At 52.7% G+C, this 18344-nt stretch overlaps 1 protein-coding gene across 1 annotated transcript in view; it reads left to right on the top strand.

The window, feature by feature from the left end:
* The window catches only part of SYNDIG1 (synapse differentiation inducing 1), a 69486-nt gene extending 53412 nt beyond the window's left edge, over positions 1 to 16074 (top strand). The window contains exon 3 of the mRNA XM_008074370.1: positions 14946 to 16074. Within this exon, the coding sequence (XP_008072561.1) occupies positions 14946 to 15104 (159 nt within the window). The 3' untranslated portion in view covers positions 15105 to 16074. The remainder of the gene's footprint in view (positions 1 to 14945) is intronic.
* The last annotated feature ends 2270 nt before the right edge of the window (positions 16075 to 18344 follow it).

Genomic DNA, 18344 nt, shown 5'->3' with positions numbered 1-18344 from the left:
GGTTGGATTAGAGGACTGGGCTGTGACTGGGAAGGTTGTTCCTGACTCCAGCTCGAGCGCTGTGGTCTCCGACTCCAGGTTCAGAGTGAGCTTACCATGCTGTCATGAAATAGACAGGCAAGCCCTGGGCCACCCAGCATAGAGCCAGACCCGTGGAACTCTCACTGGGATGTAGGCAACCCAGACTCAGAAGGCAGCCCCACGGATCCTCCCTGCTAGGGTAGCAGGTGCAGCCAACGTCCATGGAGGTGACAGACATGGGACCCAGGGGGCAGGGCCATGAGGCACCTCACTGTGAAAAGGCCAACAAAGCCTGCATGCAATACTATAATTCAGAACACCGTGTGCAGCCTGTGGAGAGGGGACAGATTCGCACCAAATATCCCCCTGGGCAAAGTGAGAGGCATCCAGATGACCAGGCCGGGAGAGGGTTGTCAGGTAGCCAGTAGAGACACGAATCCCAACAGGCCAAGGGCCAGGCGTGAGCGCCCTCCAGCTTAAATGCTGCTAGCACTTTGGGTGTGACAGTGATAGCACAGGTTTCTCAGCCTATGGATGTGGAGACAGCAGTCCCTGGCTCTGCGGATGACAGCTGGTGAGGGTACAGGTCCAGGCATGTTCTCTCTATGCAGAGGCTCAGACAGCAGAGCCTGGAATTCCAAGAGGTAGTGGCGCTTCCAGGACTAGGAGATGGCTCGGTGTCCCTGCACATCAGATCCCTCATCTGAGCGATGAGGACACTGTCACCACCCTGCTCACCCTGGGAAAAATAAATTGAGTTGTCAGCCTGACGTGGACCAGGACAAAATGCCACCCTGCAATAACAATATTTTTTTCTTCTTTTTTTAACATTATTGAAATTTGGGACTACATAGTGAGACTGGATTTTCAGATCTGCCTTTAGTAACCAGCACCACAAGCATTTCTCACATGACTGGTGCTGCCTCATAGCATAATCATCTGTGGCTATCAGATATCTCACCATATGGACATACATGATCATTTAAATATTCAAATTTTGAAGCATTTGGGTTTTCCCCCAACTTTCCAGTCTAATAAAGAACCCTGCATTGTTTTATTTTTTGTACTTGAATCTTTGATAGCCTTGGCAGTTTGGAGGAGCACTGACCAGATGCGGTGTAGGCTGCCCCTCCACTGAGGTCAGCCTGCAGCCACAGGTCTTGGGAGGGAGGCTGTAGGTCGGAGTGCTCTCCCCATCACACTGTGTTGAGGGCATGTGCTGTTGCCGTGATCTGCTACTGGCAATGCTGAGCCCAACTGTCTGGCTGAGGGATGTGTTTCTCCACTGCAGGTTTCTCCACTGCAAGGTTACTCCTCACCCTTCCACACTGTCCTCTGTCGCAGGAAGACCCTATGCAGCCTTGGGGGGTGGTAAGTTGTGCCTTACCTCCCTAGTGGGGAGCATTCGTGAATGTTCCTTGGAATCCGCCTTTGGGAGATCTGTCTGTCCTCCCCCGTGAACTGATTCATCCATTCTTTCCTTAGGCACCTTCCAGAGTGGAACCTCGGATATTTATTTTGTACTTTGGCTTAGAAGCCAAAATAGCATCATTTATGTTGTTGCTTTGGCCAATGGGAGCATCTCTGGATTGGCTCCCGTTTGCACTAGATAGCCGTGGTCTCTGAAACACTTCCTTACACTGCAGGATGTTGACTTAGGAGAGAAGACCGTGGATGGTCCCAGTCCAGGTCCTGAACACACCTTGACTTAGGGACACAGTCACGAGCACATGACCTACCCCACGTGTCTGTCCACAAGGCAGCTCCTGCAGATGGTAAGACAGAGGTAAAGTCAAGTCAAATGACAGGACACTCTGCTCACTGTGGCAAATTGTACTTTTTTTTTTCATGAGTTGGAGTCTCACTTGGTCGCCCAGACTGGAGTGCAGTGGCACGCTCCCGGCCACTGCAGCCTCGACCTGCTGGGCTCCGGCGATCCTTCTGCCTCAGCCTTCCAAGTAGCTGAAACTACAGGCGCGTGCTACCACACCCGGCTAATTTTTTGACTTATTGTAGAGATGAGGTCTCGCCAAGTTGCCCAGGTGGGTCTCGAACCCGCGGGCTCAGGCAATCCAAAATAGTACTTTTCAAAGATGACCACAGCAATGTTTCCCACACATACTCTCCTGCGATGTGACCTTGCCCTACTAGTTGAGGTACAGGATTTCATTCTCTTCTTGACTTTGGGAGGCACTCAGTGCATTGCTGGCCACCTGGAGAGAGTGGGAAGAAGGTCTCAGTGGCTCATGAGTTTGGGCACACCAAGGCCTTGTGACTTCTGCTGTCCTCACTGGGACAATCTCTCCTGTGGTCCTGGGCTGCTGGGAAAGAGGTCTCATTCCTGAGACCCCCATGCTATGGGGAAGCCCAAGTCCTGTGGACAACCTACTTGTAGGCACTTTGGTCAACAGCCCTAGTCTCTGAGTCATCTCAACCCAGGTGCCAGATATCTAAGAGAAGCCACGTTGGATGTCCCCCAGCTCAGTACTCCGAGGAGCAAAAGAACCCCCCCAGCCGGGCCCCACCTAAGTTCCTGACCTCAGAATTCATGAGCACCCAACAGTTGTTGTCTCAAGCCCCTGGGAACACCAGGACTCTCACTACTGTGTCTTCAGTGGTGTCTTAAAGACACGCGCGTATTAAGCTTTAATACTCTCCAAGACCCCACCACACAGTTACTTATTCTCAGTTCACAGATGGGGAAATGGGGTTGCAGAGGGAAAGAAACTTGCTGAGAGTCACGCCACAGTGAGGCCATGGATGTGAAACTGACGGTCTGGCCCTGGGCACTCTCTTACACTGGGCCTTGCACCTCTCGAAAATGCCTGGAGCCACTGTAGGAAAAAAAGCCAGAGAGATCAAAGCTGCCAGCCACACCCCTGGGCTATGGCCACAGTCAAGTAGATGTGCTGTGTCCTCACAGTGCACACCTGGCTGGGACCTGAGCCTCCTGTTACAACCAGGAAGCCAGACTGTTCTTGGGGATCTTGACCACATTTCCAGGCAAAACACCCTTGTCAGTTACATTTTTCATCATTATTTCAACAGAGAGCGTCTGCACCCTATCAGGTGTGGATCAACTGAGCAGGCATGAACCCATATACCCAAAACAAAAACGAGCAGATCAAGTGACTGGCTTTCCCACCACTAGCAAGGACCACGCATCGAGGTGAATGCGGGTAGCTGAGTGGGCATCACTCGTCCCTGAGGCTGTGGCTTCCCCACAAGAAAACCCGGCCACATGGGGCTCCAGAGACCAGAGGGAAAGTGTGTGAGGGAGCAGGGAGGGAAGGAGGTACAGGGGAGAGACTGCTCCAGGGTGGGAGGTAAGCCCTGATCCTTCAGGAGGAGTCCACTCTCCAGACCAGCAGATGACCCCATGACCCATTCGCCTCACCAGCTGCAGGTCTACACCCAGGCTGCATCCAGGCTACACGAGAGGCTAGGCTAGGGAAACCCTCACGCAGCCAGTGCCTGTGGCTACCGTCTGACTCATCTGGTGCCCATGGAGCTGAAACGCTCAGCAAGTTTCCATGTGACATCATGTCAACAGTCCTAGGAGCTAAAAGCCTCAGGTCTCAGCTCTCTGCTTCCTCCCCAGTAGGATGTCGTGAGAACCCCTGGAGCTGCTCAGCTCTGGCTGGGCTAGCAGGACCCAGGCACCCTTGTCTCCTGGAGAAAGCCACGCTCATGGCCCACCTGGGGCTTCTGTCACAGAAGCTGCTTCTTCCCTGGAGAGGAGAGAGCCAAGGTGCCTGACAGAAGTCCTCAGCTCACATCTCTCATGCCTCCCAGGCCTAACATGCTGTCATAGGATGGACCAACTTTCAAATCAACATCTCATTTCAAAGGCCTGGATGCAATGTTGAGGAACCCACACGTACCCATACAGCCCTAGTCTCTGAGGGGGACAGACCAGGGAAACGTGCACACTCCAGTGAGATGCCAAGCAGTTAGGCTCTTACATGCTGTGGCCTCCTCATGAAGCTCTGGGGGGTCCAGGACTCTCACTTACTCTTTCAAATCTTGATCTTTTGAGGCTTACTCTTCTCAGCACCATAAAAGGGAATTTCCTGTCTCTGCTGTTGAATTCATGCCAAGTATGCAGCTTCGCATTGGTTTACCTCTGCTGGCTTGCATCTTGTTCTCCAACAGGGAACCCAAGGACTGAGCTGGAGGAGCATGGCACATGCAGGCAAAGCCTTAACCTGAATTTAGTGAGTGCCGAGACAGAGAGTTCACGGTTCAGGGGAAACGAGGCTCAGGGAGGCGTGGCCTGAGCCCTAGGCCTCCCCCAGGGACCGACACCTGTGCTGAGGCCGATTGTACTGAGGTCAGGGGACATCCTGTCCAGGAGGTGGCCAGGTGCACTGCGGGCAGAGAGCGAGACACAGGAGACACTGGAGGAAAGAGAGTGATGAGACCAACCATGTGGGTCCTGGGGGCCCTCGAGGATGGGGAGCTTCTGAGGGGCCATGTGAGGAAGGGAATGTGGGTAGGAGATCGGGATGTGCATGAGGGGGACAAAAATAAACTGAATTATATTTTTTGGAGGATAGGCCCCTTGTACAGGCTTCTCCCGCTAAGTAAGTGTTCTAATAACCCATCGACATCTGTACACCAGCTAGTGTTGTTGGGAGAGGCTGCGTTCAGCTTCAGTGAGTATTTTTTTCAGATTTTTCCAATGGATTTTCCTGTTTTATGATAGGTGATTTACAAGCACACCATGCTGAGTGTCCAGCAGTTTTTGACCAAAACCAGGAGGACCTCCATGCCCCACTTTCCCTATTCACCGAATATCATACTGAATGACTTTTTTTTTGTCTCTTTCCCTGGATGAAAAATAGTCCTCAGAGGAAAACATTTTGTCAATGTGGAAGAGGTGAAAAAAATAGCAGAGGCACTAAACGGTATCAAAATTGGCAAGTTCAAAAACTGTTTTGAGCAGTGGGATTGTATAAGTGTATTGCATCAAATGGGGAGTACTTTGAAAATAAGTGAAGTTTAAACAAGTAAGAATAAACACACAATTGTTAATAAATAAATTCTGGGGTTTTTGGAGTCCCCCTCATATTTTTAAAACAGCCCGTTCCTCTTCCAAGTTAGCCAGAGTGAAAGGAGGAGAGAAAAGACTGTGGCTTAGCCAAAAATGATACAGGTGAAATGGAGGGGAGCAAGGATTTAGGGCTTTTAGGCAGATACATCCTGAGAGATCACTAAATAAGAAAAAAAGAGGGGAACTGGCTTTAGTGGTGGCAGCTGAGGGGGCAGGAGGTAGATGGCAAGTTTGGTCTTGAATGCTGGATTCGAGGCTGCCTTTGAGCTGTCCAAGTAAAGAGACCAAGTTCCACGTATGTGTCAGGCTAGAGTCATAGAAACACAAGTTCCCTTTATCTAGGTGGTAGTCGGAGCCATGATATCAATGACAAAGCCAAGGGTAAAAACAGTAACATGCAGACATTGAGAACTAAACCTCCTGTGGACTCCACCAGCCCACGCTGGTGGAGTTCAGACTTCCTTATTCCATGCTGGATGTGGTGAACTGCATCATCTGAAGACTCAGGTGTGGGTTTGTCTTGGGCAGTCCCAGTTGTCCCACTTAAATGCCACCAAAGCCCACTCTCTTTGTTCTCTTCTTCTGGGAGTCCTGTCAGCCAAGTGGCAGATCTTCACTTCTCATGAACATCTCTTTGTTTTTTCCATCTCTGTCCTCTGAGCCTACCTGGTTCATTCCTTTGTATCTGTCTTCCAGGATACAAATATTCTTTTCAGTTGCACTGAGATAAACTGCTATGTAGCCCACACATTGGGTTTTTATTACAAGTATTCTATACTTTTCACTTCTGAAAATTCTAGCTGTGGCATTCCCCAAGTCTGGATTTTTATTTTTCAGTTTGGTCTTTTGTTGACTATGGATTCACCATGAATTTCTATTCCTTCTTAATCACTTAAGTTATTTCAATTATTTTAATCTCGTTGAGATTGCTATAGAACACTACACCAATAATGAGAACTCTACACAACAGTCTCAAAGGCATTAAAGCAGAATTGTGTTGAAATCTTTCTGTTCTGGAAGTAGCACCTCTGTTTCAGGTGGAATGTCAACTGACTCCCTCTTGTGTTTTCCCTCTTTGTGTGGCTTACAATTGGCTACTGTAGTTCTATCTAGACGTAGGATTAGTTTTTCCCCTGCTGAAAACCCATAAGCTCTTGCTTGTGAAATTGTCATCATCCTTAGAACCATCTTTGAATTTCCTTCTGCTCCAATGCTGAATCCATTCATATTTTAATTTCTCAACAAGGTTCCTTTGTCATGCATATATATAAACTCAGGGCCCACACCTGTGATTGGTCTGGCCCTGAGGTTATAATTTCTCACTCAAGGTCCAGGACAGACACAGACCTTATTCTGGCTTCTCAAACCTGGGCCTGGGGTGCAATTTCTAGCCCCTTTTTGTGGAGAGAGCACTCTTGGAGGCTATAGGGTTTATGCATGGGGTCTCCTCTGACCGAACACCAGGTCTTCTCTCCCCTCAGAGCAACAGAAGCCCAGCCACAGCCCCTGCCCTGTCTCCTGTAAGCAAATTACCCCTGGACTGCATGGCTTCTGCACTTTCCCAGATGTCAGGACCTATCACCCTTCACAGATAAACACCAGTGACTGCACCAAGGGTACACGACTTTTAAAGTAGGAAAGATTCACATAGAAAATGCAAACAAAGCTCGGCATTGCGGCTCACACCCATCATCCCAGCACTTTGGGAGGCCAAAGGCTAGAGGATTGCCTGAGCCCTGCAGTTTGAGACCAGCACGGGCAACTTAGCAAGACCTTGTCTGTACAAAATATCAAAAAATTAGCAGGGCGTGGTAGCACCTGTAGTTCCAGATACTTGAAAGGCTGAGGCAGAAGGATCACCTGAATCCAGCAAGTCAACCCTGGGTGGCTGTGATCATGTCACTGCACTCCAGACTGGGCGACAGAGTGAGAACCTGACTTAAAAAAAATAGAAAGAAAAGGCAAGTAAAACTATAACTCCGCAGCAGTTGCGCTTCCTGCGGCACACACTCATCTGCAGGATATACCCTGCAACCAAGAGACTGCAATTGGGGACTCCAGGGGATGGAGGGCCACCACACGCAGCCCCCAATGTCGGCCAGGCCCTGGTCAGAGAGACCCACTAAACCACAGCTGAGTAGTGCGCAGAGCATCCGGGGACTAGAGGTGGTTCCGAAAGCAAGTTCCCCTCCCAGACCTGGTTTCTCCTGTGACCATGCGTCTATGGCTCTCGTTCTCCCTGCCTGTTGCTCGTCTGGACTGCGTCACCCTGGGGCTCTTGTGAAGGCTCTTTGCCGTAAGCACTGAGTCTCAGAATCAGAAAGCTAGCCCAGCCTCCCGGCCACATGCTGTTGTCAACGGTTGTCACATCACGGTATGTGTGCAAACCGACTGCTTATAATGTGAAAGCAAGGACATGTCCCTTGATCCTGCAAAGCATTGTGTACCTCTTGAAGCTCACTGTGTCCCCAAGGCCCAGGAACTGTGTGGGATTGCTGCAGGACCACACAATGACTCTTCATGCCCGTCCTTCACATTCACGTTGATACTTGTGTTACTGGCATTTCTTCATTACTCTATCCCCTTTGTGTTTGTTCACGTGCTTACTTAAAGGCCAGCACTCTTGAAAACACCTATTTTGCTTACCCACAGGGAGGCCAGCCATAAGCCCAGCATCTTGGGACCATGGTCACAGGTTGCACTCTCTGTAGGTAAAGGTCACACAAATCCTAGAAAGGTCTCTCTTGGTCAAAAAGGCGTTGAAGCAAGAGATCAGGGGTTAATCGGTGGCCAAGGGAGAAAGGTGACCATGTGTGAGCCAAGATTATGATGAAATCAGAAAGGCGCACATTGAAGTTAGTTTACATAAAAGCAGAGGAAATGCACTATACTTGGCTGCACAAATTGGTTTTTTTTTTTTGTTTTTTTTTTGAGTTGGAGTCTCACTCTGTCGCCCAGACTGGAGTGCAGTGGCTGCTCTCGGCCACCGCAGCCTCGACCTGCTGGACTCCGGTGATTCTTCCACCTCAGCCTTCCAAATAGCCGGAATTACAGACATGCGCTACCACGCCCGGCTGATTTTTTGATTCATTGTAGAGATGAAGTCTTGCTGCCCAGGCGGGTCCCGAACCCGCGGGCTCAGGCAATCCATTCACCTCAGCCTCCCAAAGGCGCGGGATTACAGGCTGAGCCACCGAGCCAAATTGGCTGCACAAACTGTAAGTCTACTAACTAGTGACTGAAGGATGCTTTTCATAGGCAGAGCCTCCACTGAAAGACCACCAGGTGACAGGGGAGCTGCTGGGTGAGTGGTTATCATGGCAGTAGATGGAAGGTGACCCTTCATTCCTTGACAAGCCTCCTTTCCGTGTCCTCTCCCCTTGAGTGTGGGCTGGCCCCACTGCCTCCCGATGGCCAGTGGACACAACAAAAGTCATGTGCAGAATCCTCCCTGCCTGGTAACAAGAGGCTTACAGTATCCCCCGTGGTGTCCTGCAGCACTCTTTGGGACCCTGAGTGGCCACGTAGGAAACTTAATGACTGCTGGCCACCATGCTAGAGAGGCCAAGGGGTCAGGCATGAGTGAAACCAGCCTAGGCCTCTGGAGCAGCCTGGCCACCAGCTGGACATCAAGTGACCCCTGCAAAAGTCATGTGGGCTCAACAGGGCTGGGGTAGACATCTGACCCGCAAATCATGAGACATTATGAAATGTCAAACAACCAAGTGCCAGAGAGGTCTGCGGCACAGAGGAAGATCATCAGAAGAGTCAGCACTCCGCTGCAGAGAAGCCAGAATTGCAGAAAAAAGTGTGGGAAGGCGGTTGGTCCTCGGGTTGCCTCTAGGAAAGGGAGGGTGTTGGCAGTGAAGCCAGCGGAGTCCAGGAGAGAAGAGGCATTCGCAGACTGAGGCTCCATCCCTCCCAGAAGACGCCAGGCATGGTCAGAGAGATACGGACCCCTCGTTCCACTCCACGTCCACTGTCCTCAGTCCCCAGGACTCACCTCACTCCAGGTAGGTTCACTGAGGCACTATCACAGCCTGCACAAGCTCCTTTGCCAGCTCCCAGCTCTGACCCGCCCCTGCAACCCACGACCTACAGGCAGGAGGGACATCAGAGGCAGTTTCCAACTGTGTCTTGCCCTGGGACCTGGTCCTGCCCTCAGCTAGCTCACAACTAGCACTCACTGCAGCAAGCTGAGCAGCTTCCTTGGTAATTCCAGGTGCCTGAGCTTGATGCATCAGACAATTTTGCAAAACGATCAGTAAGACACATGAGGGATGGTGCCCATGCCATACCCACACGCCCTTTGGCACGCACTGTCTGCTGGACCTGTGACTCTGCAGGAAGTCTTTCTCGGCTTATAGTGAACTGCCCGGCCCCGTGAAGGGGCCAGAAGTGTGGGGAAGTTGGCTCACAGGAGCAGCCCTCAACAGTAACTGAGTACCCAGATTCCACACTCTGCAGGGCAGGACCTCGGAACATTCTTCCAGATGTCTTCAGGGGAGCTCACATACCACCCCCTGCTCTTTAGCCTACCCCACACAGCCTCCACTGCCTTCCTGCCTCATCCCCACCCTTCTTGATGGGATCCCCTCCAGGGTCGCTACGTCTCCTGTGTCCTTGTTTGGGGTCAGTTCTGGGGCCAACTTAAATTGGAATGACAAGAAGAACAAAAGGACCAATTTCCAGTGACACGTGGCTTCTAGAACTCTAGCGTGAGCTCAGCTCCTTCCTAAAAACTTTACTAGAATTACAATGAAAGAATGAAAACTGTGAAGCCGTGAAGGAAGAAGAGAGAAGACATGGAGCAGCAGGAGATGGAAAATGTGAGGTCAGGAGTGTGGTGACATGCCCTGCAGCCACGTCCCAAAGCCCTCCAGCGTCACCATGAAAAGGCCAGACTGGGGAGCCCCAGTTCCAGGCAAGACACAGAGGAGGTGTCAGCCTGAAAGCAGTGAGACTTTGTTAAGCTTTCGTAGTGGGTAGAGTACCCAGTCCTCTCTTCCACCTCCAGTGCTTAGTGGCAGGACCAGGTGTGCTCCCAGGAAGTCCCCTCCAGTCTGACAGGACTGGTTGATGTGGGAGAAGCACTCTACCAGGATAAAAAAAGGAGAGAGAGAGACCTGAACACACTGCTGAGGCTCTGGAAGGGACTTAGATAAAGACAGTGCAAGAAGTAGGAAAACGTCCTTTAAAAATCTGTTACATTGTCAGAGAGAGAAGGGATGAAATCAACTTTCTGAAACAAACGCAGAAATTGTGAAGAAGTGACAGAACAAAAAAAGTTATTGGAAATTAAAGGACATAGTGCCCCAAATTATAATATACCCTGAAAATATATCCTAATATATCCTGGAAAGTCACACTGAGAGGGTGTTGGGTGTGGCCAGGGAGCAGATGAAAAGCTGCAGTAACAAGGCCAGAAGAAATGGAACTGAAAGCAGCATGTTTGGCTCAGCAGGGAATGAGATGCTTGTTGCCAAAATAGTGACCCAGCAAAGTGCTGTGGTGACATCAGGAGGAGAGTGGGGAGGGTTAGGTGACTATGGGCAAGGGGTGGGGTAGCAGAGGGGGTTTGTGAGAAAGTCGGCTCGTCATCCACCACAGCAGTTAGTCAGTGATGGGTAGTTGACAAATTGATAAATAAAGAAATACGAAAAATACGAAATAAGTAAACATCAGATAGACCTGCTAATACTGTGCAGAGTGTGTCCCTAAGCAAGGGCCTCAGTGGCAGGGACATGTATGAAACCTCACTGCTGATGCTGTTTTGAATACAGCTTTTGTATAAAATGCTTTGGACATGTTACTTTGATCAGAAAAAACCCTTCAAAAAACGGAATATAAGCCACATGCAGTGGCTCACACCTGTCATCGCACCACTTTGGGAGGCGGAGGTGAGAGAATTGCCTGATACCCAAGGGTTCGAGGCCTGCCTGGGCAACTTGGCACGACCTCATCTCAACAATAAATCAAAAAACTAGCCAGGTGTGGTGGCACATGCCTGTGGTTCCAGCTACTTGGAAGGCTGAGGCGGAAGAATCACTTGAGCCCAGCAGGTTGAGACTGCAGGAGCCATGAGCATGTGTGCCCCTCACTTCAGCCTGGGTGACAAAGTGAGACTATGACTCAAAAAAAATTTTTTTTAAGCTTTTAAAAATTAAAAATAAAAATAAACTGAACATGTGCAGACCCTATTGTTAGCAGCTCCACTCCCAGCTAAGTCTGTTGCTCGTCAAAAAGGATTAGAATGTTCACAGCAGTCCCACTCAAGATGGCCAAAAGCTAGAAACTGCCCAAATGCTCCATGCAGGAGGATGGGCAGACAGACCACAGCTGTCTGCACAGGCAGACACTAGAGGACAAACGGCCTGTCACTCATGCCACAGGTGGGCCGCACTCAGAGGCTAGGGGGCCAGACACACCCACCTCTATCCTGGGCTCTGCAGGCCCTGTTCCCAGGGCACCCAACACTAGTTCGGCCATGCTGGGCTGCTCTGAGTTGGGATGTGGGCACTGCCAGGGCTGAGGACAGTCGGAGGCAGAAGACAGTCTGCAAGGCCACACCAGGTTGCTCTTGGCACAAATGCAGGTGACACGGCCAGTGCACGTAGTAGAGACACGCCAGGCTGCGCACTGAGGAGTGAGTGTCACTCCTGGTACAGAATTGTGTACATCACATATTACATGTCACATATGAGGTCAATTTTTACAAAGAATTGTAGCACAGGGAGAGCCGGGACACATGTGCCGTCCCCTACCATGGCTCAAGCCTGAGGACAGGCAAGGTGATGCCATCAGTCCCTCTAACTCTAGCTCTGATTCTGATTTAGTAACAGCACTTCCTATGATCTCATGATCATGGGTGCTCCTCACAGCCTACACTCTGGACACTGAGATGCCCTAGAGACAGGAATACTGGCAGGGCGTGGGGCACAGGGCGTGGGGTGCAGGCTCATTTCTAACATTGTCTTGGGTAGGTAGCTTTGTGCTCTGCTTTCTTCCAATTGGAATCCTCCCCAAAGATGCCCACAAGCCCTTCTATGCCGCTGGCGGTGGTGGCCGTGGCCTGTTTGGTCCTGGGTGTCAGAAGGGTCCTGTGTTGGCTTCTTCTGTTGAATCCTGAGTTTCTGAGATTCATCCCAGGACTATGGCTGGGCATTGGTTCTTTATCCTTTTTATTGTTGCTGTTTGGTTGGTTCCCAGTCTGGGGCTGTGAGGCAGTGTGCCTTTCGCCAGCCTCATGATGTCCCTGGCAAGCACAGGAACCATTTCTGCCTACCAGGAGCAGCGCTGTAGCAGCACAGGTTGTCAGCGTGTCCAGCTGTAGAAACCCTGGCTGCTTCCCTGAGTGGTGGTCCCACCGGGCCTGTAAGAATGTGAGATTTCCCACCCTCTCTCCATCCTCCCTGTGCCCCCTCATCATGGCCGTCGTGAGAGCAGGTGTCAGTATTGTTTCAAGCGGTGCCAGCAGGTATATGTGCCCACACAGCAGCCATGGAAGAAGGTGTGGTGTCCTCTCCCCCAGCCCCCCGCTTGCTGGCCACAGGGTCTGCCCCTCTGGGGTAGTGTGGGGCACAGGGGCTGATGGGGACAGAGACGTCTCACCACTAGGCTGTCCCAGAGATCCCGGCTCATCATGGAGACGTGCTCAACTTTCAGCCTTCCTGGGCACACAAGTGGGTCTCCACACCACATACACATCCACATCATCACTTCAGTGTGCTCGTCTGCTCGCCCCTTGGTAGCTCCACCAGATGGGACCTGAGACCATGTCTGGTCCACAGGGAAAACCCTCAGCCCCTTTCATCATCCCAGTGGCAGAGGCAGAGCCCAGAGAAGCTGCTTATGGGTAACCTGCAAGCCCGAATAAACTGCCTCTGGGTGACCCACAAAACAAAATGCAGCCTTCCAGCCAAGGCCTCTGAGCCCCAGTGCAGCCTCCACTGAGGCCCACAAGCCCAAATGCATCCTCCCACCCAAGACTCCCAAGTCCCAATGCAGCCTCCCAGCCGAGACCTACAAGCCTGAATGCAGCCTCCCAGCCAAGGCTCTCAAGCACCAATGCAGCCTCCCAGCCAAGTTTCCCAAGCTTCAATGCAGCCTCCTAGCCAAGGCCCTGGTGCAAGTGTACAGAGCCAGCACGTGCAGGGACCTTGGAGTCTCCCCTGCAAGTCTCTCCACCAGGCACAAGATGCTACCCAAGGATGTTGGGGTTACCGCAGGCCACACCCCAAATCAGAACCGCCCCAATCCCTGGCCCTCAGATACTGTTAGCCTCAGTGACTATTCTTATTTTCAACTACAGTTTGGGGCTGGTGTGTTTCTCAGCAATGTGACATCACAGACATGAAGGTGGGAGGGGGCTGTCTGGGGCAGGTGCCTGGGTGCCCTCGGGCCTCTCCAGGCCACAGAGAGCGACAGGTCGGGCTGCCCAAGGGGTGCCTGGACACCTGGTCTTCAGAAACCCAGTGGCAGGCAGGTGGCCAGGTCTCTGAGGGTGCAGATATTTATCATAACCATGATGTTGACTGTTTCTGTCAGAAAGAAGATACCCACTCCAATCAGGTTATCTGTGGGCTCTATTTGCAAAGATGGCATAGGAGTCATGAGGGACAGCATGGGGGCCAGGGCCAGGACTGTCTGAGTCATTCCCACCCAAGGCCTGAGGGAGTGGAAGGGAGGGCAAAGCAGGACCAGGGGCTACCCTGCATGCCAAGGCTCCAGGGCTGTGCTAGTACGGTGACCCTGGAGTGGGAAAGACCTCAGGCTCTAAGGGCCTGCCCAGCTCCACCAGGTAGAAAGAGGGGCAAGCACAGAAGGGCCAGCCGGGGGAGGTGGGTGGAAGGTGGTGCCCAGGCAGAGGCTCAGGGCTGGTCGGGGCTTTCCAAGCCCAAGAGATGGTGAGGGTGGAGAACTGACCAACAGGCTTCTGCCAGAGGAAGCCACAGCTTATTCCTTCATTGCGCTGCTGCTGCAACATTCCTTCCTGGCACTTAAAGAAGCCCCGAGGGTCTTGGCTGGGACAGGTGTCATCTCCAAGCCTCCCTCCCCTTTGCCAGACCCCTTTCTGGAATGGACCATGGAGAGAAGCCCCCAAGGTCTCAGCTGGGGTGGTTGCCATCCCTGGCCTTCCCCACCTTGGCCCGTCCCCTCTTTCTGGAATGAGCTATGGAGAGAAGCCCTGAGGGTGTCAGCTGGGGCAGGTGCTGTCCCTCAGCCTTCCCTGCCTTGGCCAGCCCCTCTTTCTGGAACAGGCCATAGAGAGAAGCCCTGAGGGTCTCAGCTGGGGAGGGTGCCATCTCCCAGCCTTCTCTGCCTTGGCAAGTCCTCTCTTTCTGGACCGGGTCACAGAGAGATGCCCCCGAGAGTCTCAGCTGGAGTGGGTGCCATTCCCCATCCTTCCCTGCTTTGGCCCATCCCCTCTTTCTGGAATGGGCTGTAGAGAGAAGCCTCTGAGAGTCTCAGTTAGGGCAGGCACCAACCCCAGCCTTCTCCATCTTGGTCAGCCCCTCTTTCTGAAACGGGCCATAGAGAGAAGCCCCAAGGATCTCGACTGGGTGGGTGCCATCCCCGGCCTGCCCCACCTTGGCTAATCCCTTCTTTCTGGAATGGGCTGTAGAGAGAAGCCCCCGAGAGTCTAAGTTGAGGTGGGTGCCATCCCCGGTCTTCCCTGCCTTGACAAGTCCTTTCTTTCACGAACAGGCTGTAAAGAGAAGCCACTGAGGGTGTCGGCTGGGGCGGGTGCCTTCTCTGGCCTTCCCAGACTTGGCCAGCCTCCTTTTTCTGGAATGGGCTGTGGATGAGCCCTCCACTCCCTGCTGCCCCCACCCCACCCTGACTTCCTCTCTTCTCACCTCCACAGACTAACAAGGCCGTAGCCAAGGGTGACTTGCACCAGGCCAGCACCAGCTCCCGGCGGGCCCTGTTCCTGGCGGTGCTGTCCATCACCATAGGGACGGGCGTCTACGTGGGTGTGGCCGTGGCCCTCATCGCCTACCTCTCCAAGAACAACCACCTGTGAGCTTCCTGGGGTGGAGGGGCAGCACCCGAGGCCAGCCTGCGAAGCGGAGGATGCAGACACCCCGCATGACGCTGTACAGTCCTGACGACCGCCCAGCGACGCCATGGCACCCTGGAGCTTCCTGGCCATGGGTGTCCTGACCTCGCCCTTTAACTTCATGTTCACAGCACTGTGCAGAGCACAGATGGATGGGCACCGCTGAAGCTGCCGAGGGCAAGCTCTGAAGATCCCAGCCCGTGCAGCTCTCTCTGAGGGTTTCTGGTGGGTCCATGACAGCAACCAGGCGCCTCCACACTAGCAATACACAGACAGTGAAAAAGTGTTTATTTTTTATGGACCATGGTGCAGAAGGAAGAGGGCAGGGACACATCACTCTTCAGTCTGGCCCTGCTCGACTCCCTGTGCCACCGTCCACACGCCTTCCCTGCAGGATGATGGGGCGAGGAGGGTGACACCAGGACCCCCAGCTGTCACAGTCCACAGACGGAGCGACCCAACCCTAGGAGCGCGGAGTCAGTGCACACAGGGCTCGTCCCCATCCCGGGGACACTGAGGAAGGTGTCCACCCTCAGCAGCCACCTGCAGCAATACGCAATCCAGGGCCTTGGGGGTATGGGATGGGCTGCCCCTACCACAGTCCACAAATAGGGGTTCCGTGGCTGTTCCAGAAACTCCAGGCAGCAGAGCCATGGGACCACCTTGGTGTAGAGACAGGGGCTTCTGCAAGCTCCGCCCTCACCAACACCCAACACCCACCCCAGCCATTGCTGTGATGGGTGACCCCGGACGCGTGACAGGCCCTCCTCTGCCAACAAAATGAAAGCTATTTTCTTGTCATTTTTTAAGGGCAACTCTCGCTTCCTGCTGCTTGTTTCAGACGAATGCTGAGAATAAGTCATTGCAGACACCCTACGACCATTCCGTTGCTGTTTTACGAGTGTTCATTACTCAAAAAAAACACTATCTTTTAGCTTTTTGGCTCAAGACTCTTTTTTCTGATGAGTCGTCGTGGTCGGGTTTTTTCGTGGTTTAAGACACTACAGAGGCACACAGGCCTCAGCTGCTGGGACCCCAGGAGGGTCCCTCACAGACCCACACGGAGAACACCGCTTATAAGCATCATCATCCTCGTTCTCTCAGGGGATGCAAAGGCCCCTGCTCCAGGACGCTGGTTCTTCCCACAGCACTTAAAAAGAAGCCCTAATTCAATTGGCCAGGCATGTGGCTGGCAGGGCTGACATGCAGCTGAAACCCAGAACCACTGTCCTGGAATGAAGACAACATCCTTGAACCCTCACTGTTACTCTCCCCCTCAACCTTGAACATCTAATACCCTGAAACTGTCAGCACTGCCTTCCTGGGTCAAATCCATCTAGCATTGTCTCTAATGGATGGTCCAAAATGTACCCTAAGACCTTAGCCCTGTGATGAACATAGGGAAGCAGTGGACATCCCTGCAGGAGTTAGAAGTACTCAGTCATAGAGCGCATGGGAAGTAGGATCAGCCCACCTGGACTTGAATCCAGTGGTGCTGCTTTCTAGCTGTGTGATCTTGAGTGAATAACTGCATTTCTCTGAACCTCATCTCTAGGAGGGGATGGTCAACAAAGCCATTTCAAAGGATGATGGGGCATGCATGAGGCACAGAGTACCATCACAGTGGCTGTCAGTGTCCATGGCAGGCCATCCCTAGCTAGCTGACATCTTTCCATATTTCAGCCTGACTGTCAGATTGGGATGTCATGAACCATTGTATAAGATGAGCCTCTTTGTGTTTGTCCTGGAATGATCCATTTTAAGTCTGGTGTGCCCACACAGCATAGCTCCGGGCTTGATAAAGTAGAAAGAACCCATGCATCCTCGCCCACATCTCCACAGGCACCACCACAGTGACCCCAAGCCAGTCCCCAGTGCCAGACACTTCACCCTCTAAACCAGCTGCCCGTCTCGCTCCAGGCCTCAGTTTCCAAAGTCCAGCTCTTGCTCTACTTCCTCAAGTTCCCTGAGTCTTCCCAAGGGCCAGGGAATAGTGACCACCTGTAATGCCGTATTAGAGTGAGTGGTCCCAAGTGTGCGTGAGGCCAGGGCCAGCTGAAGGCAGCCTGGGTCTGCCTGGTAGGGAGACATAGCATGTGACAACCCTGCAGCACTGGCCTGGCCTTGGCAGTGGGGGAAGGGGTACAAGGTCATCTTCAGGGCTGTGTTGGTGACTACAGGCATTAAAACTGTCCACTACAGAGGGTGGCCTGTGACCCCTTGGGTCTGCATCACAATTGTGGCCTACATGCACCCACCAAGCCCTGCTATGTCAGCCCTGCTGGGCGCTTGGCACCACCATGCCACCTTACGCTCTCAGGTCCCCAGGGCTGGTGGGGGTGCTGGACACCACAGAAAGGAACACACAGGCCCACATGAGCAAGTGTGGGGTGAAGAAAGAAGCCCACCTCAGCTCACCCTTGCATGTCCCCGGGGCAGGTGGGAGAGAGGACACCACAGAGGGGAGCCACCAGACCCATGTGCACAGGTACAAGGCTGGGACAGAGCCCTATCACACAGACCTGTCCACTTCCCGGGAGCAGGCCCTGACACACCTAGTCTGATCCCTCCGTGAGCAAGGCCTTCCCTTCTGCTCCTGCAAATTGAACCCCCAGGAAGACTCTTCCCTGCACTCCCAGTCTTGGCACACAGAGACCTAGCACGGGAGTGATGTTCCCAAGTCCTGCAGCCAGCAGTGGCCAAGGCACAACCCAGTCCACCGGCCCTGCTGTCCTGGCCTTCCTGTGATGCTGGGTCACCTCTGCTGTCCTCACCAAGCAGGAGAAACTGCATGGGGCCCAGATCACACGGTGGGAGGTCAAGGCCCTTTGGGATTTGAGGAGGGCATCTGGGTTATACTTTGCAGCCTATCTTTGCAGGAAGTGGGAGTAATTTGGGGAGAAGGATGAAAAAGCCTAAAGTGATGGCCAGAAATGACATCCTGACAAAGCACTTAGGGTGTGACTCATCCTAAGCGCTTAGGGTGTGACTCATCCTAAAGCTCTCCATCCTTAGGGGTGTCCGTGGTGCACACATGCCCACCTACTTCAGGTCTCCTTTGTCCCGTGTACTCGGTATTCCTTACTTCACTGTGTGTCCACATCCTGCCAGGTGTCCCTACTTCACCAGGTGTCCTCACCTCACCATGTGTCCCCACCTCACCAGGTGTCTCTACCTTCCCAGGTGTCCCCACCTCACCAGGTG

This window comes from Carlito syrichta, unplaced genomic scaffold (assembly GCF_000164805.1).
Source record: "Carlito syrichta isolate Samal-C Ts95f unplaced genomic scaffold, Tarsius_syrichta-2.0.1 Scaffold116466, whole genome shotgun sequence".
In the NCBI taxonomy this organism is placed as follows: Eukaryota; Metazoa; Chordata; class Mammalia; order Primates; family Tarsiidae; genus Carlito; species Carlito syrichta.
This window is presented reverse-complemented; position numbering and strand designations above follow the sequence as displayed.